We start from the raw sequence: 21,460 nt of genomic DNA on the forward strand, positions 1-21,460 counted from the left end.
TAGTCACCATGGCTAAATCAGTACTGTAAGATAAAGTTCCTTTCAGTTTTCTTTGACAGACTCTGTTAATGAGTACTTGAATTTTACAATATCATAATCATTATTAAAGATTGTACATTAACACCATAATCACTCCTAAGGGAAAAATGATTCAGTGTCCCATAGATCGTGCACAAACAACAGAAGCAACATCCCAACTTGAAAGTTCAAAAGGTTTAAACATGCTTAGAAGAAGAATGCTAGAACTACTCCCAACAGCAGAGTTCTGTACATCAAGGGGACACATATGTGAACATTCAGCAGTAATACTCCAGACATTTCTTTCTTGTTTTCTTACCAGCAGGTGATCTTTTATCTCCACCTGGTGGTGAGTCGAGATCAGTTGCTTCTTTCAAAACCACAGAAATTCCGAGAGCTTCTTGGGACTCTAAGAATGAAGGTTCTGACATGTGATTCTTCTGAAGGATCTCTGGTAAAGACACCTGATCTTCGATGCTATTTTCTTTGGTCATTAGGATGCCTTCATCACCTTCCAAGGGAGTTAGTGGTAAAGGCTTTTCATAAGAAACATTGTTACAAAATGGCTGCTTTAACAAGAGTTCATCCTTTGTACATCTGCTGCTAGAGGGTTCAGCATCAAAAGACACATGGAATGGTGGAGTGTACACCACTAGTGACTGGTCGTTGGGCATTTCCTTAAACACAGGAACATCTTTCTCAATTATGTCTTCACATTCTTTTGTTATGTTCAATTGATCATTTGAATTAGATTCAAAGCCCTCATTATCACCAAGAAGAAAGGATTTGGGAAAGAATATTTGTGTATTCTTTGATTCTCCTTCTGTCGCTTCACTACCTGCTACTTCTAATATATTAATTTCACCACATGTGCTCACTGTCATACTAGTGACTGACGTGTTGCAGATGTTATGTTCCAAACCCTCAGATTCATCCAAGAACTGTGCTGGTATGTCATCACCAGTTATTGCTACCTTCTCAATATCAGAATATTTTCCAGCTTCATCCAAGGCACTAATTTCTTTCAAGTTCTGCTCTGCTTTATCAGGTAGAGTTAAATTCATGGGAACCAAGTTTGTCTGGAAGGTCGCCATTTGAGACAAATCTGTTGGTGTTCCTTGATAACTTACAGGAATACAACTTTCATGGAATGCATCTTTCAGATCTGATGATGTCATTCCTAAAACTTCACTGGGGATGTTGACTGATTCAGTTGTCTTAAGAGCAGGTTTATTTTCTAGATCATGTTCCAAAACTGCAAATTCGAGAGGCTCTTGAGAATTAGAAGACATAAGCCGATATGATTCATCAGTCTTTCCCTGATCACAGTCTTGGGGACTATTACTTTTAGATTCAGCCTCTGTCTTCTGCATTACAAACTGACTCTTTGTGTCAGAATCTATCTCTTTACTCTTATTTGACTGCATGTGAGTCATCTGACTATCTTGTCTTTCAGGTTTTACACTAATCTGGGAAGATGGGATAGAGGCATGCTTAACTTCATATTCTTGGCACACATCTGGACTGTTTGACGCCTCAGAACTACTGTCTTGTTCACAATGATTTAATATATCAGGATTTTCACTAACTGATTTCAAAGTGACAGGCTGTTCTGCACTAGTCCACAGGTCAGGTTCCATTGAAAATGACTGATTACCTTCTTTTGTGTTATCTTGTAAAATATCTGGGATAAGTGCAGTTTGGGAACCCAATACATTCCACACTGGACTTGACTTCTCTGTCATTTCAAAAGACAAGTCTTCTATAGTGAAAGCTGGCAGATGGTTGTGTTCTACTGTTTCACAAGTGTCTAGCTGTTGTTCTAGAGGGATGAGATTTGCATTTCCCTCATGGCCTTCTGGTTGATCATGTACTATGGTTTTTTGATCTGCTGTATTTGACATATCTTGTTGATCATACGAGAAAGTATTCTGTGAAGACAGTTGATTACTCTCATTTGTGGGAAAAAACTGCTCTTTCAAGTCCCTTTCTTCTGTATCATCTAGTATAAAAGGATCATATTGTTTGAACTCCTCAGTGTCTTCATTTACTTGGCTATCAGAAAGATTCATAGGATATAACAGCCTTTCATTTTCTTCCAGATCACAGTACAGGTGAACAGGCTGATTTCCATCATTTGGTTCAGTGGAATGCGTTTCTGTTGGCTCTTCATTTTGTGCAGGTGATCTACAGGACTCCTCCTTATTGTTTGTTACTTGATATGTTGCAGAGTGACTTGAAATCGAATTCTGGTCTTCCACCAGGTTTTCTCCACAAGTTGGTGAATTCCACCATCCTGAACTGTCATACGGAAAATCAAATGTTCCTACACTGAATTTCTGATCAGTTCCTAAATCAGCTTCCAATGACAAACTCCACATACCACTTTCTGCAAAGTATTCTTTTTTACCACCAACAGAAGTCATTGTTTCATCTGCATTCATCTGATACAAATGTGAACCTTCTGTGCTACCCACTTTTTCACTGCAAAGACTCACTTGAGCCTTATTCTGAAGTGTTTCACACTGATCTAAATATTCAGAAGTCTCATTATGCTCTATTACGTTAAAGTCCTCCTGTGATACATTCTGAACTTCAATAGTTTCAGGGTTTTTATTTAAGATATCTACAAAGATGTCTTCTGCCACTTCATTTTTTGCATCCAAATTGTCTTCATTTGCTTCAGGACTTGTTGCATTTGATTTTGCATAATCTGCACCAATTTCAGATAATTTGTGCTCCTTGTTTTCATATGCGGAATCTTCATTCAGTTCTTCCGGACATGCCTCTGAATTCTCTGAATCCTCATTTAGTTCCGGACTTGATAAAGAAGATACAGTATCATCATCTACATGAGCATTCCAAAAATCTAAGCTTTTGGGAACCTTATTCTGTGCTGCGCTTTCTTCAAATTGTTCCTGATCTTTATTCCCAAAGTCTTTGATTTTGCAAGCCTCCTTAAGATTTTTATCATTTTTACTATCCCACATATCTTTTTTTTCTTTGTGATTACTGTCAACTGGAAGTTCTCCCCACACATTCACTGATGCATCACTTAAATCAGGGCTCGTTCCACTTGAGTGTGTATAATCATCTATTGAATCACTCCATACATTATCTTCCTCCAAATAACTTCTGATCTGTATATCCTTTGAAAGGCTGCTTGTGGTGGTTGCCATTTCATGGACTTCACTTGCTTCAGGACTTGTTCCAGGAGATTTAAAATCCTCATGTTGCTGTAAATTCCAAGCAGTTTCAGGAAAACTGTTATTAAGTGTTACACACAGTTCCCTGCAAAGCTTATCAGCAGATTCTAAATTTTCAGAATTTTCGTTTTTCCCCAAAGCTATATCATGTGAAAATGAATTATCCATCATAGACATGTCTGTGATGTCAGGAACACTGACATAACCAGCAGAAGGACTCTTCTTAAATTTAGTAGATGGAGACTCATCTATGAAAATATTTTCATGAGTGCTGCTTAGTTCTGAGCTATTTTCAAAAGACAATAACTTAGAATTGCTTATGTGTGGGTGGTTCAACACTTTATGTGAGCCCTCTGTTATATCTCCCAGTGTTTCTGATGGTTCATTCATCAAAGGAATTGACATAGGTAAGTGGCAACCAGAGTCATTCTTTCCAGAGTCATTCCAGCTATCTGACTTTGCAGGCATTTTAGAAGAACTATTTTCAAAGATACCTTCCGTCTCAGGACTTGTTGCATCCTCTATCACTACAGTCTCCTTTTCATCTTTCTCAGTAAGAGGCTGTAATATTTCACTGTAACTGTAACTTTGTGGTCTGGAGTCACCAAGAGATTCATAATTTCTGTCTTCCTCAGAAGCACTTGAAGAAGACTCTGCATCATTCTGTGAGAATTCCTTCCTTTCCTCTTGACTGATTAGATTACTCTGATTGGAAAATGACTCATTATCTGTGACAAAGTCTTCCAAACTAAAACTAGTCCTTATTTTTTCTAGCGATCTAGAAAACTCAGATTTTGACCTTTTGTCTTCTGAATCTGTGTTACATGAAGGCTCACTGCTGTCTTCTGCTGGTTTGCTGCAAATGTCAGTAATAGTTTGTTTTCCATCTGTCTCATCTGTTATCTTATATTCCTCTTCTCCTTCCTGAGAGATGACAATGGCATTGTCCCAGCCTTTCTCACAATCCTGCTCAGTTTGTAAATTCCATGAGTTAAGATGTTGCTCTAAATGCTGACTACTCAATTTTTCATCAACATCTGGAGTGTTTTGTGCTGGCTCCTTACTCGGTGTCTCACTTTCTAAATCACATATTTTCAGATCCAAACTATTTCCAGCATCTGAAGTCGGTGTAGATGTGCCTGTGTCTTCTACAGGAGCACTGCTCAATGCTTCTATATTTGCAGCTAAACTTTGTGCAGTATTTCCTCCATTCTGTGGTGGTGATAAGTCATTCACTGTTTGATTGGATAGTGCTGTAACTCTTTTGTTTTCGAATGCAGAAAAGGTATTTTCATTGGTATGTACCTCAGTTGAAAAATACTGATCTGTTGCTTGTTCTGAATTAAGTAACAGTTTAGCAGAGGTAGAAAGAGCAGTACTGTTCGAACTTCTTTCTTGTAATTGGGCATCAACATTATTTAAGAGTGTGCTCCAAATGTCTGTGTCTTTGGATCTTGAAAAGGGCATGTTTATAGGAGACAATAGTTCATTATTTGCTTTCTCAAGTTCTTTCGGTTCAGCCAAATTTGGGCTTATCAATTTATCAGTAATTGTTTCTTGGGCAAAATCTCCACCCTCATTTTCTCTTCCATTTTCCACGTATGTAGGTGATATATAAGAATCAGATGTTGAGTAATTGGTGTCTGGTGGAGAAACAGCTAAGTCTTCACCTATATTTGATGAGCAAAGATCTGAGTGTTTATACAAGAAGGTATCATCCCAGGGTACCACTATTTCCGTTACCTCTTTCCTGATGTTTTTATCATACCTATTCCAGGTCTCTACATTTTCAAGATGTGTTGGCCTGTTCTTAGGGTCACCAAATAGAGTTTTTTTCTCTGTTTCTAATGTGGAGTTATTCTGCATATTGTTGATATCAGAATTTGTATTTTCAGATGATTGACTCTCTTCTAGGGAATAACATCTTTTTTTATCCCAGGCTTGTAGAGATACCTGGGTAGGTGAGTTTTCAGTCTCATTGTCTGCTACAATTTCTAAAGAATCTGATAAACTATGTTTTGTTATGGTCCATTTCTCAGGAACATTCACTGATTTTTTTTGTCTATCCAGTCTGGACACATTCCATAGCTCTTCTGAGGATCTAGCAATATTTTCTGCATCAAACTTCATCCAGACATCATAAGAGTCTCCTTTTCCTTCTCCACTGGACCATGCATCTGACATCACAGGTGTTGGCTGACTGATCTTCCATGCAGCATTAAAACTCTCTGATTCTTGTTCTGTCCCCTCTGAAGAAGCAGTTTGCAAACACAAATGTTCACTGTTTTCCTCTTTTTTTTCTTGTTTTTGATCATCTAGTTTAAACTGATTATCCCACAGATCTGTTGTCGTGTATTCCATTTGCTCAGGCTGTTTTTGGAGGAAAACAGAATCTGATGCTCTTCTATCAATATGTCCTTGTAGCAGTGGGCTTGCTTTACAATTGTTCCACAAGACAGGGCTTTGAAATACAGATTCTTGTTCACTTGAACTCCATGTATCAGTATTTCGGGACTCTAAGTCAAAGCCATCCCACCAGCTTCCATATCTGACACGTGAATGAGAACACTTTGTGTCCTCTATTTCATTTATTTTTTTAATGACTTCTTGTGGGAAAAATAAAGGCTGCCCATTATCTAGTGGTGAAGTTTCTACAAGACTGTTCATTGGAGTCGGTGGAATTCTTGAATCAGCAGATTTCAACATTTCTGGTGAGGAAGTATCACCCTCAACTAAATTAATCAAACTTGAAGTTTTCTCAAACATTTCTCCTGGACTCACATCAAATTCAGCTAAACTATCTTCCTTTTTTGCTGTCATAACTAAGTCAGTTGAATAATTTGCCGTATCACTTTCTAGCAAGTTTGTTTCATCATGTTCTTTCTGCACAGCAAGTTGTTGCCCTTCTGATGAATCACTATTAAGGAAATAGTCATCGGCTGGAGAACAGTCAACAGAACGAGAGGAGGATTCAGATGGAGCTGTAACCATTGGTGCTAGATCAAAATTGAAAAGGTCAAAGTTACCACTGCTGTCTCTAGATTGAGGTTTTTGTTCTTCTGCTATTGCTCCTTCAGGAATAGGGCTGTAGGAATCAAAGCCAGGCAGAAGACTATGATGGGAAACAGCACCTTCTGCAACAGGGCTGTCATCACTAAGGAAAACAGAGCTCTCCTTGGAAGACCTGCTGCTTCTAATGGTAGCCAAGCCACTGTCTGGACTCACAAGGTCTACATTAAGATCAACATGGGCTTGAATGGATCCATTTAAATCCTGAGGATTTTCTATAAAGTTGACAGAACTGGTCTGTGGTTCCACATCAGAGCCATATAACTCCACAATACCAGAAGACCCTTGTGAAAGAGGAGCACTTCCAGCGACAGCTTCAGTAGAAGATGTTCTACTGTTTGATACCATTTCTGGTTGTCTTCTATTCATGACTTCCTTAATGAGAAGAAAAATTTGATCACAGGTAACCAAAGAATTTTCTTGATGATAAATAAGAATCTGGTCACATCCACACTCCAGTGGATCCAGCTCCAAGCAAGGATTTTGACATTCTTCTAATTCGCAGCAAATCTGTTGAAAAACAGGACGTTTAAAAAGCAATTACAATCATAGGTAGCAGGTCACAGTCTATTCCACAGTGCAACACAGTCATAGCTATCTATTCCAATTTATCTACAAGAGACATTTTACACACTAAAGCGATGAAATATTAAAAGCTTGGTATAAAATATATATTATGCAATTGATCATAATGTTTACATGAAATGATTCAATTTGACTTCCAAGTTTATTTTTCATTAGTAAAAGAAAATCCAAATTCTTAATTATTGCCTTAAGAAATCTGAGTAAAATATATAAAGGGTATGTAAGAGAAGAATTTCTAGAATAATCAAGTTCATAAAATAAAAACATTTATGTTGATCCTGAAGCAATAGGGTCCTTTAGGTACCTGTTTCTAAAATGAGAAGTTTTAAGAAAAAGACAAAGGTACAAGGAGTTGCCCTGTGGTAATTTCCTCAATTTGGGGACAAATGCATGGGAAAAAGACAACATTTGACTTTGGATAAACTTTTGTTCTAGAAATAATTTGGCTTAATTTCAGAGCTTAAATTATTTAGTGATAAAATACACAGATATGAAATCTGGTCAGTTCCATTTATATGATTGTTCATGACGCATTGTAAAAGAGTAGATCACGATCACTGTCCTATGTGACATTGTGTATTGTATATTAAAATATAAAAACAAGCCAAAACCAGTAAAAAAATAAATAATTCTGTTTTGTACAGTCTTACTGTACTTCCAGTGACTATCCAATCTATTAGGCTGTTATGAAGCAATCATGAGTAACACAATCTTGCATTTCACATCACAGTTATAATGCAGTCATTTCAAATTGCTACTCCATTGCCAGCCAACTGTAGTTACTTCTTGTATCCACCTAGTTTTTAAACTTTTGCATATACTTTAAAAAAAATCACTATTTTTAAAGCAAAATACTTCTAAATTATTTTTCCAGGTACTTACTTGATTGCCAAGCTCTAAGTTTTCCGAATATACTGCTATTTGCCGTTTTGTTTGCTCCTCATCTGACAAAGAGTTGGCCAAAATTACAAGTACATCAAACCTGTATTTATATATGAATGCTTTCAGATCACCAATAAGATTCCTGTGTAACAGGCAGTCCTGAAATAAGATAAGGAGTTTAGAGGTCAGTGCATTTTTCTTACTTTTTCCATCCATACCTGTGGTGAAAATAGAAACACTAATACACAACAGTGGCTCTAGTTATAGAATCATAGAATCACAAGGTTGGAAAGGACCTGCAAGATCATCTAGTCCAGCCATCCTCTCATCACCATTGCTACCACAAGCACTAAACCATATCTCGTAGCTCCTCATCCAGACGCCTCTTGAACGCTGCCAAGGACAGCGACTCCACCACCTCCCTGGGCAGCCATTCCAGTACCTGACCACTCTCTGAGAGAAAAAGTTCTTCCTTATGTCTAATCTAAATCTCCCCTGGCGCAACTTGCAACCATTTCCTTGGGTTCTGCTCGTTGCCTGGGAGAAGAGGCCAAATCCCTTTTCACCACAACCTCCCTTCAGGAAGTTGTAGAGTGCAGTGAGGTCTCCCCTGAGCCTCCTCTTCTCCAGACTGAACAATCCCAGCTCCCTCAGCCACTCTCATAAGACCTTTTCTCCAGATCCCTCATCAGTTTCGTTACTGAAGAGCAGGTCTAGCAGGGCATCATCCCTAGTAGGCTCTTGTACCAGCTGTGTAAGGAAGCTGTCTTCCATGCACTCTAGAAACTTCTTGGACTGCTTCCTCTCTGCTATATTATACTTCCCACATATATCAGGGAAGTTGAAGCCTGCCATGAGAACCAGTGCTGGCGAATGTGCATCTTCTGCAAGCTGCTCACAGGATCTGTAACAGACCCCACCAAGATGTCACCCCTACAGGCCTCTCCCCCGGTCCTTATCCACAGACACTTAACTTTATCATTCCCAACTCTTCAACATCAAAACACTGTAATATAAAGGACCACACCACCACACTTCCTTCCTTGTCTATCCTTTCTGAAGAGCTTGTAGCCAATCATCTCAGCACTCCATCATGAGTGGTTCCACCATGTTTCAGTAATAGCAACTAGGTCATAGCCTGCTGCACAATCACGTCCACCTCCTCCTGCTTGTTGCCCATGCTGTGTGCATTGGCATAGATGCACTTCAGCTGAATCATCTGCCTTACCGCCAGCTCAAGCATCATTCCCCTAAGACTAGTGCAGTGTACAATTAGCTAGATTTTGCAGTGTAAGTTATCCATTCTTTTTCTTGGGGCCATAACACATGAAGAGCAAATGTCCCACTTCAGTCATCAGTTCTGAAAATTGCTAGTGAAGAAATTACCAGAAACTTTATTTTCTCCCTTATGTTCCTATTTGTATTTGAGAGGTTTTTTTTTTTATCTTCAAGTTAAACACAGTGTCATATGCTATAATAGTTGTGATGCTGCCAAGCTACACTGGCCCTGAATAAACAGCAGTTCATCATAAATAGAAAACAACTGTATATGCAGATCGGCATATTATTCCCTTGCATCTGTCTCCTACCTGATAAATTACTGTTTTGGTTAGATAAATACAAATACTATTTATTAATCTGCTCAAATGTGTCCACAAAATGCCTCTCCCACCCCTGTAAGTTGAACTTTAAAAAAAAAATCTTTTTTCAAGAATTTTGGAAGTAGATTCCTTCCTAGATTAGAAATGAAATTCTGCTTTGATGTTTGTAATACGTAGAACAATAACTTGATCTACATTAAAACCATGCAGAAGTCAGCTAACAGTTTACTGGTGGACATTCACATATAAATTCTGAATAGGAAGATAGGTGAAGAATTATGGTGAATAAGGTTTGAATGTCCAACTACGTCTCAGCTGTTCAGTCACACCCAGTTGCTCACTCACACCCAGGAAGCTCATAGTTCAACTGCAGATTCATTGTACAAGGTGTTCACTACTGTAGACATGGTAAATAAATGACAGGTTTAATACACATTCAGCCTTCTAGCCTCATTATTCTTTAGCTTCTAAATTATTTCTATATTCTTGAATTGATTGAAAAGGCAAGGGATTAAACATTTTCTGCTAAAATCAACTGATTGAACAGGAAACTTCATGAAAGAAACACTGCTTGGGATAATTTTTGCCCACCCGCTGCCAGACTGTGCTCACATCCATTGTTGGTATCCACAAACATTCAGTAAGCATCAATGAATGTGTACCGTTTTTAATGCATGGAGGAATTCAATGACACACCTTTGTTTCAGATGCACTTCCACGTCACACACCATTTTATCAGACTGTTCCTCTGCTGTAATATGTCACATGGCAATAAAATACAGTAGAATACTGGGGGAAAGGTTCAACCTCTACTGCCATACCACCAACATCTGCCTCATATGTTGTGGGCCAACATGATAAAAATGACATAAAAAGGTGGCGTTACTTTGGGAGCCACCCTTGCAAAAGGTCTAGTGACCAAAAGAGAGAAATCCCTTCTGCAGCCAGGATATGCCCAATGTGCTGCATGAAGACCACTGCCAGTTCAGTGCTTCATCTTTCTGGGTTCCCATAACATAAATGGACATAAGACTATATGCTAAGACTAGAGCTAGAACATTAGCTCTAGAAAGCAGTATTTTAAAGATACCCTACCAAGTCTGTTTCTCTTTTAAATAATGGACCAGCACTGCCTACTGTAAAACACTCAGAGCAGCACAGGAAAGAGTTTAGCTGAGCTAACATTAAACATCATGTCTTTAAACAAAACAAGCAGATTACATATGGATTAGATTTTTAAATCTAAGATGGAAAGAGAAGTTTTACAGTGACATAAAATCAGCATTAATACGGAGGATGCCATTAAAGTGTATCAAAGCATAGGCCAAGTTGAGCAGAATTAAGTGATCACAGCCAATTTGTTACTTTATACGAAGAATCTTACACCACGGACAACTGTCTGACAAAATTTTCATTATTCAGCAGAGGTATGAAACCCAAGACTGCTGTCATTCTGCAGCACCATGACAAATATGTAAGCTTATCACCCTACTGTATAAACATTTACTAACATTCAGATAATACCTGAGAAAGTAAGTTACTAAGCTTTCCCAAACGTAGTCATTTTAGTAACCAACAATAAATATTTCTCAGAATTTGTTAATTTAACGTGTGTCCACAAAAGAAAAGAATGGTGAACAGAACTCATTGAAATAATGGGTGAAAAAGTATATTTGTTGGAAGATATCGTTGCCTGAGCTATTAATAAAATCAAGATTGAATTACACATTTTACAGCATTGTGACTCAATTTATCTGATTGACTATGAATCAAAATATCTAAATAACATTGTTTCAAAGCAAAGGTAACTTTATTAGCAGTATTAAATATTACTGATCAATTTTTAATACTTATCTTAGTTCCACCTCAACATTTCCATAAATTTTATTCTTCTGAACTATTGCTACCAACACAAGCACTCAAATCTTCAAACAGACTTTCATGAACAAGAAATTCTTACATAAAATTACTAAAGACTATAAATTGAAAGATATAATAGACATATGGAATCTTCCACAAATTTGCTAAGTAAACAACCAGAATGTCGTATGTATTATAAACACTAACAGAAGATAAAACATCTCCTTCAAAAATGAATGAAAAAGCTGCTTTTTACCCCAAAATCATTTACAAGCACTGTAAAATACAGTGTCGATGAATTTGTATAATAGGAAATGAACTGCAAGATAGGTCAAAGCATGACAAAGGTCAAATTATTCATTTTATAGTACTTTTCCTTTCTTTATTTGTATGTTTTGGTTTAAATATTAATTCGTATTTGCAGTGTGCAGTAGGTAAACAGCATATATAAGCATTATTAGTTGTAATGCCCTCCAAATACCCTACTACAAAAAAAATAGACTGTAAGTATACTTTAAATGTACTTTACATGAAATAGATAATAACTGATATTAAATATATCAGTGAACAGCACTGTGGATATTGGAGAAATTGAATATCTTTGCAATTATAATGAAACCATGCATTTGCTTTGTCTAATCCACTTTAAAAGTTTACACTGTGCTAAGAACATGGGGACCGTTCTAAAACAACTTGTTTTGGTTTGGTTTTTAATCATTCAGGCAAACAGAACATGAAAGCTCAACAAATCAATGAAATTTGATGCATTTTGCAACACAACCAATTCAGTTATTATGCACTCCTGTTGTGAAATGCATTACAAATTTTATGCAGGCTGTATGCTGGAACTTATTTCTCTGAAACTCAGTTTTGTTATAGGAACTTAACTGAATAGCTAAAATGTGTGCAGACCTCAAAAAGAAGCAAAGTCTCTGAAAAAATACTCAAAGAGAATTGATAATTTCCCCCTTTCTACACTTTCTGATATATGAAGCAAACAGTCAATTACCCAAGCCATCACTGTAAATGTACATTACACACGCTTCTGATTCTTTTGAGCTAACTGTGTCAATATTAACCTGATCAAATTAAGAACAAACTGTCTCTTTTGTTCTTCACACTCCTCACATGGAGAGCACAATATGGCTTTTGTCAGAGATGCTCCATCATTTTGGCTCAAGGAAACTGTCAGTACAGTTTGGGATTCGTTATTCATGGGCAGATACCCTGATGGGTCTAATGAAGCCTTTCTGCTGACAACTCATTTGCTAAAAATACCCAGCCATCACAAAATATAAATTAGAAATATCACTGCAACACATTACAGTTTTCACATCCAAAACAATTATCACTATCCAGAAGTCAGTATACACTGCTTAACACTGTATTTTCTTACTGTTTCATGGTCAGTACTGTTGTATCCCAGTTTGTTTCTGTGTGATCACTGATAAAACTTTATGACTTACTGAAATTGCAATATAATAGGGTAAACACCAATGTTATGGCACACATGCAGAGCTAACAGTCTGTGTGCCATTTGTTGTAAATCTAGCTAATTACTAGAAGCCCCCACATAAAATAAAAATTAAAGAAAAAAAAATAAAAAAAGCAAAATAAACTCAATTTTGCATAGAGGTTTCCAGGTAAGATTGCTAAAAGCAGAAAACAGTATAAACAGAATAGTACCTATAAGACTACACCAGATTATTTACTGTTTAACTTCTTCTTTGTATCAACATCACTGGTTAAAATGCAGTTAACTGGTTAAACGCAGTTAAAACTACACAGAATTTCTCTTTCCTGTAAGAAAAGAATCCACTTATCTGCTACACATTTAAATCTACGAAATGACAGTTCTGCCATACCAGGATTTATCTATCTTCTGAAAAGAACAAAAGTAGCAACCAACTCTGCTGTCAGTTTCTAACACTTTCCTCTTAGGGCTGCTGCCTAAAGTTTCCAGAGAGAAAAATATATCAATCCCAAACTGAAGAAGGGGAGAACAGTTACCTGCAAGCTTGTGCAACCATGTCCTACAGAGTCCCCTATTACAACTGATGTTAACCTTTAAGCTCCCTGAACTTCGTAGGAAATGTAACCAGGAAGTGCTGCACTATGAAACACTCCACAGAATACGTGATTAAGACGTTCAGCATTGATCTCAGTCCCCATACCGTAGGTAAGAGCTCTGTTTTTAGAGTTTCAATCACCTTAGTCAAAACTCAAAAAATAAAGCAAAGAAGAAAGAAGAATTCATCTGTAATAAGATTCACTGAACAAAACATGATCATTTAATTGCGTTTAGCCACTTCCATGCCCAACTGCCTTTTCTACGCCTTTGGTCTACTTTCAGTTAGTATTACTTAGCAATGATCTTTGTGAAAGAAGATTGCAACTAAACAACTTTTCCTCATGCTTTAAACAAGTTAAAATTCTGTGTTTTCAAATTCAGGCTTGACCACTCTAATAAACAAAATTTTAAAAAATATTTCAAATTTTAAAAAAGCTGCTCGGGTAATCAGCTAACCTTCTTTTATATTCTTTATTATTGTGTAATCTTTATTATACATTTTCAGCTAGCTGAAACAGTTTTGAATTAGGGTACCACCATAGCTCTCATGAGAAATTACAATAGCATATTGAAGGACATCACAGTGTCCTGTTCAGTTTAGAACACTCACCCTCCCACTGGAGCACCTGCAAATGGTGCTCAGAAGTGATCAGCAAGGATCACTAACAAAAGCAAGAACTGGAACTCTACCCTCAGCAAAAGGAATGCCAGTTCTTAACCATAAGAAAAACAACCTCCCACAACCTCAGCAGTCTAAACTAGTTTTGTTGTGCCTTCTTGTGCATGTGCACATATACTAAAAGAACAAAACAGATCAGAAGTGCTCGAGATATTCAGAGAAAGTGCTGCTTCTATTGCTTGATATAAACATCAAGTACTTAATATAATCAAGCATAGGTAACAGAGCGCATATTGTTGTGCGTGCAACTGCTAAATCAAGAAGCAAAAAAATAAACAAATAGCACAGGAATTAAAGAATGAATGTTCATCATCTGGTCTAGAGAGCTAACAGTGAAGACCCTTGCTTATTCCCAAATTCAAAGTTTATAATTTCTCTCACTGTTAATGAATATATTCTGTAATCAGAAAATTGTGACTGACAAAAATAAAACTATCATTTTTAAGCTTTTTTGTTTGTTTGTTTTTTGTTTTTTGTTTCCTCAATTGAAGGGCAGTAAATATTTTGGAGTGCAAAACACAGCAAAGCACATAGATTTAATTTTCAAATTTAGATGCCTAAATGCCACCACTTTTTTCAAGTATGTCATCTAAAGTCAGACTGTATAATACAAAAAAAAAGGGATGATCTTGCAATCATAGCAATACAACTTTTGCTGCAAGGAGGGAACTATTGGTAAATGCAATTTACTATGCTAAAATGTACTCTCTCCAGGCCACTTTGAAGGATAAACTAAGTATGAACATATTTTTCGTATGCTAACTGCCTGTAGAGTGAACCTTCCTATTTGGAAAGCACAGGTATAGGTACCCACAGTGTAAAGATAAAGGAATTCTGAGATCTGCATAATAAAACATCACCTATACAAAATATTAAAAAATTCACACAAAATGAAGAAAAAAACTCTATGCTAATGTAGTGTATATGCAATGTAATACATTACTCCCCTCAGAAACTTATAAGATGAAAAAAAATAAAAAACGAAATGGCATTTTTATGTCTCACTAATCAACAGACCATGTGGTTGTAGCATATATTTCTCATTCTCCTTAGTTTTATAGTTCTTTGTCATCCTAGCTTAGGAATCTCATCTGATTTTTCCACAGCTTGTAAAACAATTAAAAATACTGAAAAAAACCCACAACCTACCACTTCAGTGACAAGGCTCATTTAATCACATACAATATTTATTTGATTTCAATTCTGACTGATTAGTAAGTGGTAACAAGGAAAAGGCTGACTTGCTAGCGTGATGAATTAAAACATAAGAAAAAACGTCACGAGCATGTATATACTGACCATGAGCAGTCCATTTTACCCAGACAAGCCTCAGGTGTAAATTTGTATGCCATAATTCATACCTTACAAAAAGCTCCCATGCAAACACGGTAACAAAAACACATTTCTGGCTGTCAAGAAAATTTCTGGCAGAATTAATCAACCATTCATCCATTCAGGCTCTTTGCATACCCTTTTGTCAAAGAGGGAATACTAAGAGATTTCTTTCCTCTTCTACTCACTCATTGCAATGGTTTTTAGAATCCATCAAGCCTGAGTTGATTTATTGAACTGTCTCATAGCTCAGCAGTATAACTATAGCAAATGAACTGGTAACTTCTCCAAAAACAGCAGTGATTAAACAATATCTGGTTTATTTAATTCCTTCTAACTTCAGATCTGGAGTAATTTCTTAAAGGGGCTGACTTGAATTCTTTAAAACTTCTATCTCCAATTTCATACCTGTGTTTCCATTCCTTTTTATTTATTTATCCTATTTTGACGTTTGACAGAGATATTTTTTATTTACAACGGTCTGACTCTAGAACCACCAACATCTTCACATTTTTCATGCTACCTAGTATGGTTCTATCACAAGATTGATATTTCATACAATAATTCAGTTTTCGGAGACAATACTGCCATGTACGTTTATGTAAATGATCTTATTTATTATGCTTAGCGTACTCAATTAAAATTACCCAGTTAAAAGTATCTACCTATTTATTTATTTAATTACATAGACAACTTTGCATTCATATTGAACTATTTCTGTATTTATCTAATTCCACCACTGGTAATGAGAACTGTTATAAAAGTAGTTAAGGCACAAAAAAAGAGATATGACAAGCAGTTTGAAACACTGTTTAAACATGGATTTTATTGCTGAACATCGTCCATTGAACCCCATGGAGCACATTTATCACTCACCAGCTTTGAATTTTTCTTCATAAAGATATATGACCTTTGCCTATTAGATTTCATTAGCAGGGCACCATACAAGGCTCCTCTGCAGATGACAGGATAGAAAGCTAAACAACCTCGCCTGAAGGATTTGTGAGAACAAGCCCATCTTCAATCTTTGTCCCTGGGAGGCACTTCTAACACCTGCCAACCACAGCACTATCATCAGAAAAACATTTAGAGATTTATCTTCAGGCTGGTGATTATAAGAGATAATTTGTTTGGAGTATGGATAAAGTTGGTCTAGCATAAACAAACTAGAAGCTCAAATTATACGATGAACCTCATTAACTATTGATTTAACCACTGCAAATCCATGAACAAATGTTGTATCAGAATGTTAATTCTTCCTAAAGATATAATCAAGAGGGGAAAAAAAATGCCAAGGCGAGATAGCTTAAAAATCCTGAACTGTTCTAATGGGTGCTTTTAATACTTACAGCTTCAGTTTTATATGGAGACTTGTTTCATCATAACGATAACAGTATTTTATTGCCATTTTCCCATAAACGTACAGTTTTGTCTGACAAAAAGCGCTGTATCCCTTTGTTCTGGCTACTACAGAGGGGTGAAAGAGAAAGTCCTTTCATCTTTTTTGCTTGGAGATAGCAGAACAAGACATAATGCAAAAATTTTCCAGTTGCAAGAAGAAAGTAATATTTAAATGGATGCTATCACAGCCTGGAAAATTATACATATATAATTTATATTTTATCTGCTCTACATACTGTTTGTGGCCGTAACTGAAAGTAACTTCCTTCTAATCACTGAAAATTACTTTCACTCAAGTTAATAAATCATCTGCTCTCCAGCCAAGAGCATATTTAGAAATAATGTATCATAGCTGGTCCTGAACACATTAGGTGCTTGTTTTCATACAGTGGAACCCAACACCTTCTTGCTAAAGGGGAGAAAAGTGCTGTGAGACTTCCAACTGCAATCCAGACAGAGCAGCCAGCCAGTGCCTCAACATGACATTCTCAGGGTGCCCCACAGAATTCTAGTTCACTATACCTCTGCCATATTCCTTCCTCCGTAAGTCTACTCTGCTAAGGGAAATAAAAAAGCTCATTTGTTGACAGGAAGTAGAAGGAAACCTGCAGCTTTTCCTCCAGTATGGCAATCCAAACAAATCACTTTGTGTTACTTGCACTTAACACCACTGTTTTTTAATCTAGAGTTGACTGTGAAAACAACAAAAATCTTTCAGATGAGACTAAAAAACTTGCTGCCAAGAGAAGAAACTTAAGAAACTTTCGGATATAATACTATCTCTCAGCATTAACTTCTTCTAAAATGGACTGTTATCTGAAGTAACATGATTAGGTTGTCTGTATTTAAAAAAAAAAAAATCTGCTACAAAATTCTTCCTTTCTATTTGAGTGTTTATTACACAGCAGTGAAGTAATACAGATGGAGTCCTTCCATGCAAATGGACCTTAAATCTTTTTTAAATTGTTCTGAGATTAAAAGGCAATGTTAAATGCCAAGTTACTGATTTTTTTTATTTATTTCATCACATTTACTTTGCTAATTTATGTAAGTATTTCACAGTCTAACTATATGAGTAAAGCACAGTTACTTAGAGTGAAACAGCAGTAACAATTATTTACATAGAAAGGCAAATAAATTAGCAAGATATTACTGATTTAAGTCCATCCAAACATTCACATTTGGACACAAACTTCTCTCCATTAAAAACTACTTTTCCATTAAAAACTACTTTGAAAATGATCAGGTGATAATAAATTCAAAAGAATCATTTGTGGAAGATTCAGATCTGGTGCTTTTGTTATATTCTAAGCTTTTCTGTTTTGATTTTTTTATTAATTTCCAGCAACCGCTGAAGCCCTCTGTTTCTTCTAGTTCCTTCTTTTTTTTTTTTTTTTCTTTCTTTCTTTCTTTCTTTCTTTCTTTCTTTCTTTCTTTCTTTCTTTCTTTCTTTCTTTCTTTCTTTCTTTCTTTCTTTCTTTCTTTCTTTTTTTAGCTTTTCTAGACAGGTTCTGTGTTTCCTTTCTTGGTCTTTTGACTCCAAAACATTCTCAAAAAATGTACTTTTTCCATTTATTCTCCTTACTCCAAAGTACTGTTTATTCCTAAATTTTCATTCTCCAGCACTGCAAATTGCAAGCTTATATATTAATTTTACTTCCTTTATTAGCATTCATGAGCTGTGTTCCCATTTTCTATTTCTCAGTCTCTTTCCTATTACAACTGTATTTGCACCTGTAACAACAGAAACCATTTCAAGTATTTAGTTTTAACTTTTTACTGGTCTTTTTTTGTTGCCCCAAATCAATCTAACTACAAATACAGTTTTCTGTTGAAGCAAAATACTCTTCGATTGCTCCTCAGTCTTTATTCTGCATTTTACCTTGGTTCACTGTTTATGTTTTCATTTGGGCAGCAGAAACGATCTGCTTTGAAATGCTCCAATCCAGCTGAATCTCCGGATATTCAAAAGTTGATATAGTACTAATGACCACTAAGTGTTCATTCTAGAAGTGTGAACAAATTGAAAAATCCAGAATGTGAAGAACCAGAAACTGACAGAAAGTCTCTCATTGAGATCAAAGGATTTGGGCCAATAATATACCTTTAAGTATTCTCTGCACCAGCTTCCTACATGAACAATCTCACGCTCTTCCAGGTACTCAAGTTTAGTAAAATGTCCTTCCACGGAGTTGAAGTTCTCTGCTATAAGTATAAAGACTCTAGAAAAGAATTTTGAATTATTCTGATTGTCAGGTTTGCTCTGCATGCTAAATCTCTAGCACCTTGCTTAGCCATGAAATGCCATGTTACCTTGTTAAGTAGTCTTCATTTGGAAGACAACTAGAGGCAACAGCAGCCTGCTTTCCATGCTCACTCAGTTCATCTCTATGCAGAGGAAGCCAAACATCTTTTTCCAAGACAAGTGAAGAAACAAATGGGGCTCTGGGTTTTCAGTAGAGCTAGCTTTAGTGTCTCTTTGCAATGGCTGTTTCTAAAAAGTAACTAGGAACTGGACAGAGATCATCAAATACCGTACACTGAATTTTGTCACACACACACACACACAAAGAAGAGGAAGAAAAAAAAAAAAGCCAAACAAGTTTGCTTACAAATGTGAATAGCAATTCATTTTCTTGTAAATCACTTAAGTTTTCCTAAGGATTCTTCTAATACGAACTTACAGTTATGCAAGCAAAATGCCTTTAGCAACTCATTTGTTAAACAGTCAGTTCCTTCACAAGAGATAAAAGGAGTCATTATCAACGCATGCAAAACCAGGATAAAACAAAGTTATTTGCAGATGGGTCTCAGAAGACACCCGGTTACACTGGGCGGCAGTTAAACAGCGGCACCCATGCCTCTGTTTTACATTTGCAATAGGTAAGACAGCAGATTTTACTGCTTAGATGATTTAAGTTTCCAAGTACAAGCACTATTTAATACAGACTTTAGACGACTACTGGCACACAAAACCTAGTTCTCCAGCAGACCTGCTTTACTGAGGTTATGTGTTTCATAAAGTCATGCTTTACTCTCTCTGTGGATGGGTAGAAGTGAAAACTGAGATACAAGGCAAGGCAGCGCCCTGAATACAACTCGGAATCAACCACCCTCAGGCACAGGATCATGACTTTGCTGACACTGGCATGCTTAACAGATATTTGCCCTCAGGGCCCAAAGCAGCTGAAATACATTTAATACGGTTCAAATTTTACTTGATAGTTAAAAGGAATGCTCAGCGTTTAGAAAGAATCATATCTAAGTGTAGGAAGAAAAAAAATTACTTTTTTTTTTTATTAAATAAAAATAATATATTAAGGCTATAAATTTGGTTGGTGTGGCAAACAAAAAAGGGCTGTAAATTAAAAAAAAAAAAAAAAAAAGGTAGTTAAGGCACTAGAATCCCTAACCAAGCCTAATCTCTCCATGTCCAATGCTTAGTTACCTGAATGAAGGGACTGCCAAATTGTACAGTGATGCAATAAAGTAGATAAATATATTTAAAAACAAACTTAACCAATACTCTAAAAAATTAACAACAAACTCAGTAAGTACACAGCAAATTCACAGCACATGTGTGAGTTAACCAGTGGCATGCCACGCATGTCTGTAATGTCTTAAAATCCTTTATCAACCTGCACTTCATGAATGCAGTCATGTATTGTCTGAAGCATCTAACAGAGGAGGGAAAGAAATAAGTACTTATTAGCATATCAAAGCAAAAGTTTCTCTAAGGAAGCTAGCAGCTACTTAAAGAATTATATACTGTTGCTCACTAACTTCACAGTAGCACATTGAAAATTTGCTGTTTTAAGACGAAGATTTTGAATACAATATTAAATTTGTGTTTCCTCAACATTTAAGTAAATTAAGTACAGATATGGCAATGAAAATGCTTATATGCTTAGAAACAGATTGTATTTAAAATGTATGCAGAACTTTTTGAAGTCTGGAAAATGAAGAAATCCACAGAAATAATAATAAAAAATAATAAACAAACAAAAAAAAAACAAACAAAAACCTCTGTACAAACACCTTACTAATTAGCCCTATAGCTAAGGCTTTCTAACCTATCAGGTCATTTTTAGAATGCTTTCACTGCAATTACTTTTATGAGACTGATGTCTGTATATTCAAGGACCTTATTTATTTCCTAAAAATATTTTTGAAAATAACATCATGTAAATAAGAAAACAGGGACTCCAAAAAGCATCCACACTTCTTTTAAACTGTGAATTGGTCATAAGAAGTGACACAAGGGATTTACCTGTGCTACACTGTGCACTGCAAGATCATCCATTGTGTTAAGAGTGTTAAGAGGCGGCACATAGCAGAATGCATAATACATACAATAGCAGAATGCATAATACATACATCACTCCAAAAGTGACGTCTCCTATTTATCTCTATAGAAATTACAATAGATACAAAGAGCTCAATAACACTGATATAGCAATCTCATCTACAAAACACTATTTTTCAGTATAGTCTCCACCATTAACATTTTTGCCAGTGACAAACAAGAGACTACATGATGCACTTGTGAAAACCTGCACCAGTGGAGGTGAAGCACTGTTTTGCAGCTGCTATGACAGCATCATTACAGGGAAAATGTCACCCATGTAGTCCATCTTTCATTGGCCTGAACAGATGGAAGTCAGGAAGTCTCAAATCCGGACTGTAAAGTGGGTGTGGTAGGACAGTGCAGTCAAAATTGGCAATATTCTCCACAGTCTTCAAATTGGTGTGATCC

General features: G+C 36.3%; 1 protein-coding gene across 2 annotated transcripts in view; it reads right to left on the reverse strand.

Moving 5' to 3' along the window:
- Nucleotides 1-21,460, reverse strand: part of PRUNE2 (prune homolog 2 with BCH domain) — a 137,171-nt gene that overhangs the window by 46,402 nt on the left and 69,309 nt on the right. For both annotated transcript variants that reach the window (XM_048931203.1, XM_048931202.1), the window contains exons 7-8: nt 7,761-7,919; nt 338-6,803 (exon numbers count right to left, since the gene is read on the reverse strand). In XM_048931203.1, the coding sequence (XP_048787160.1) occupies nt 338-6,803; nt 7,761-7,919 (6,625 nt within the window). The remainder of the gene's footprint in view (nt 1-337; nt 6,804-7,760; nt 7,920-21,460) is intronic.

Source organism: Lagopus muta, chromosome Z, assembly GCF_023343835.1.
Source record: "Lagopus muta isolate bLagMut1 chromosome Z, bLagMut1 primary, whole genome shotgun sequence".
Taxonomy (NCBI): Eukaryota; Metazoa; Chordata; class Aves; order Galliformes; family Phasianidae; genus Lagopus; species Lagopus muta.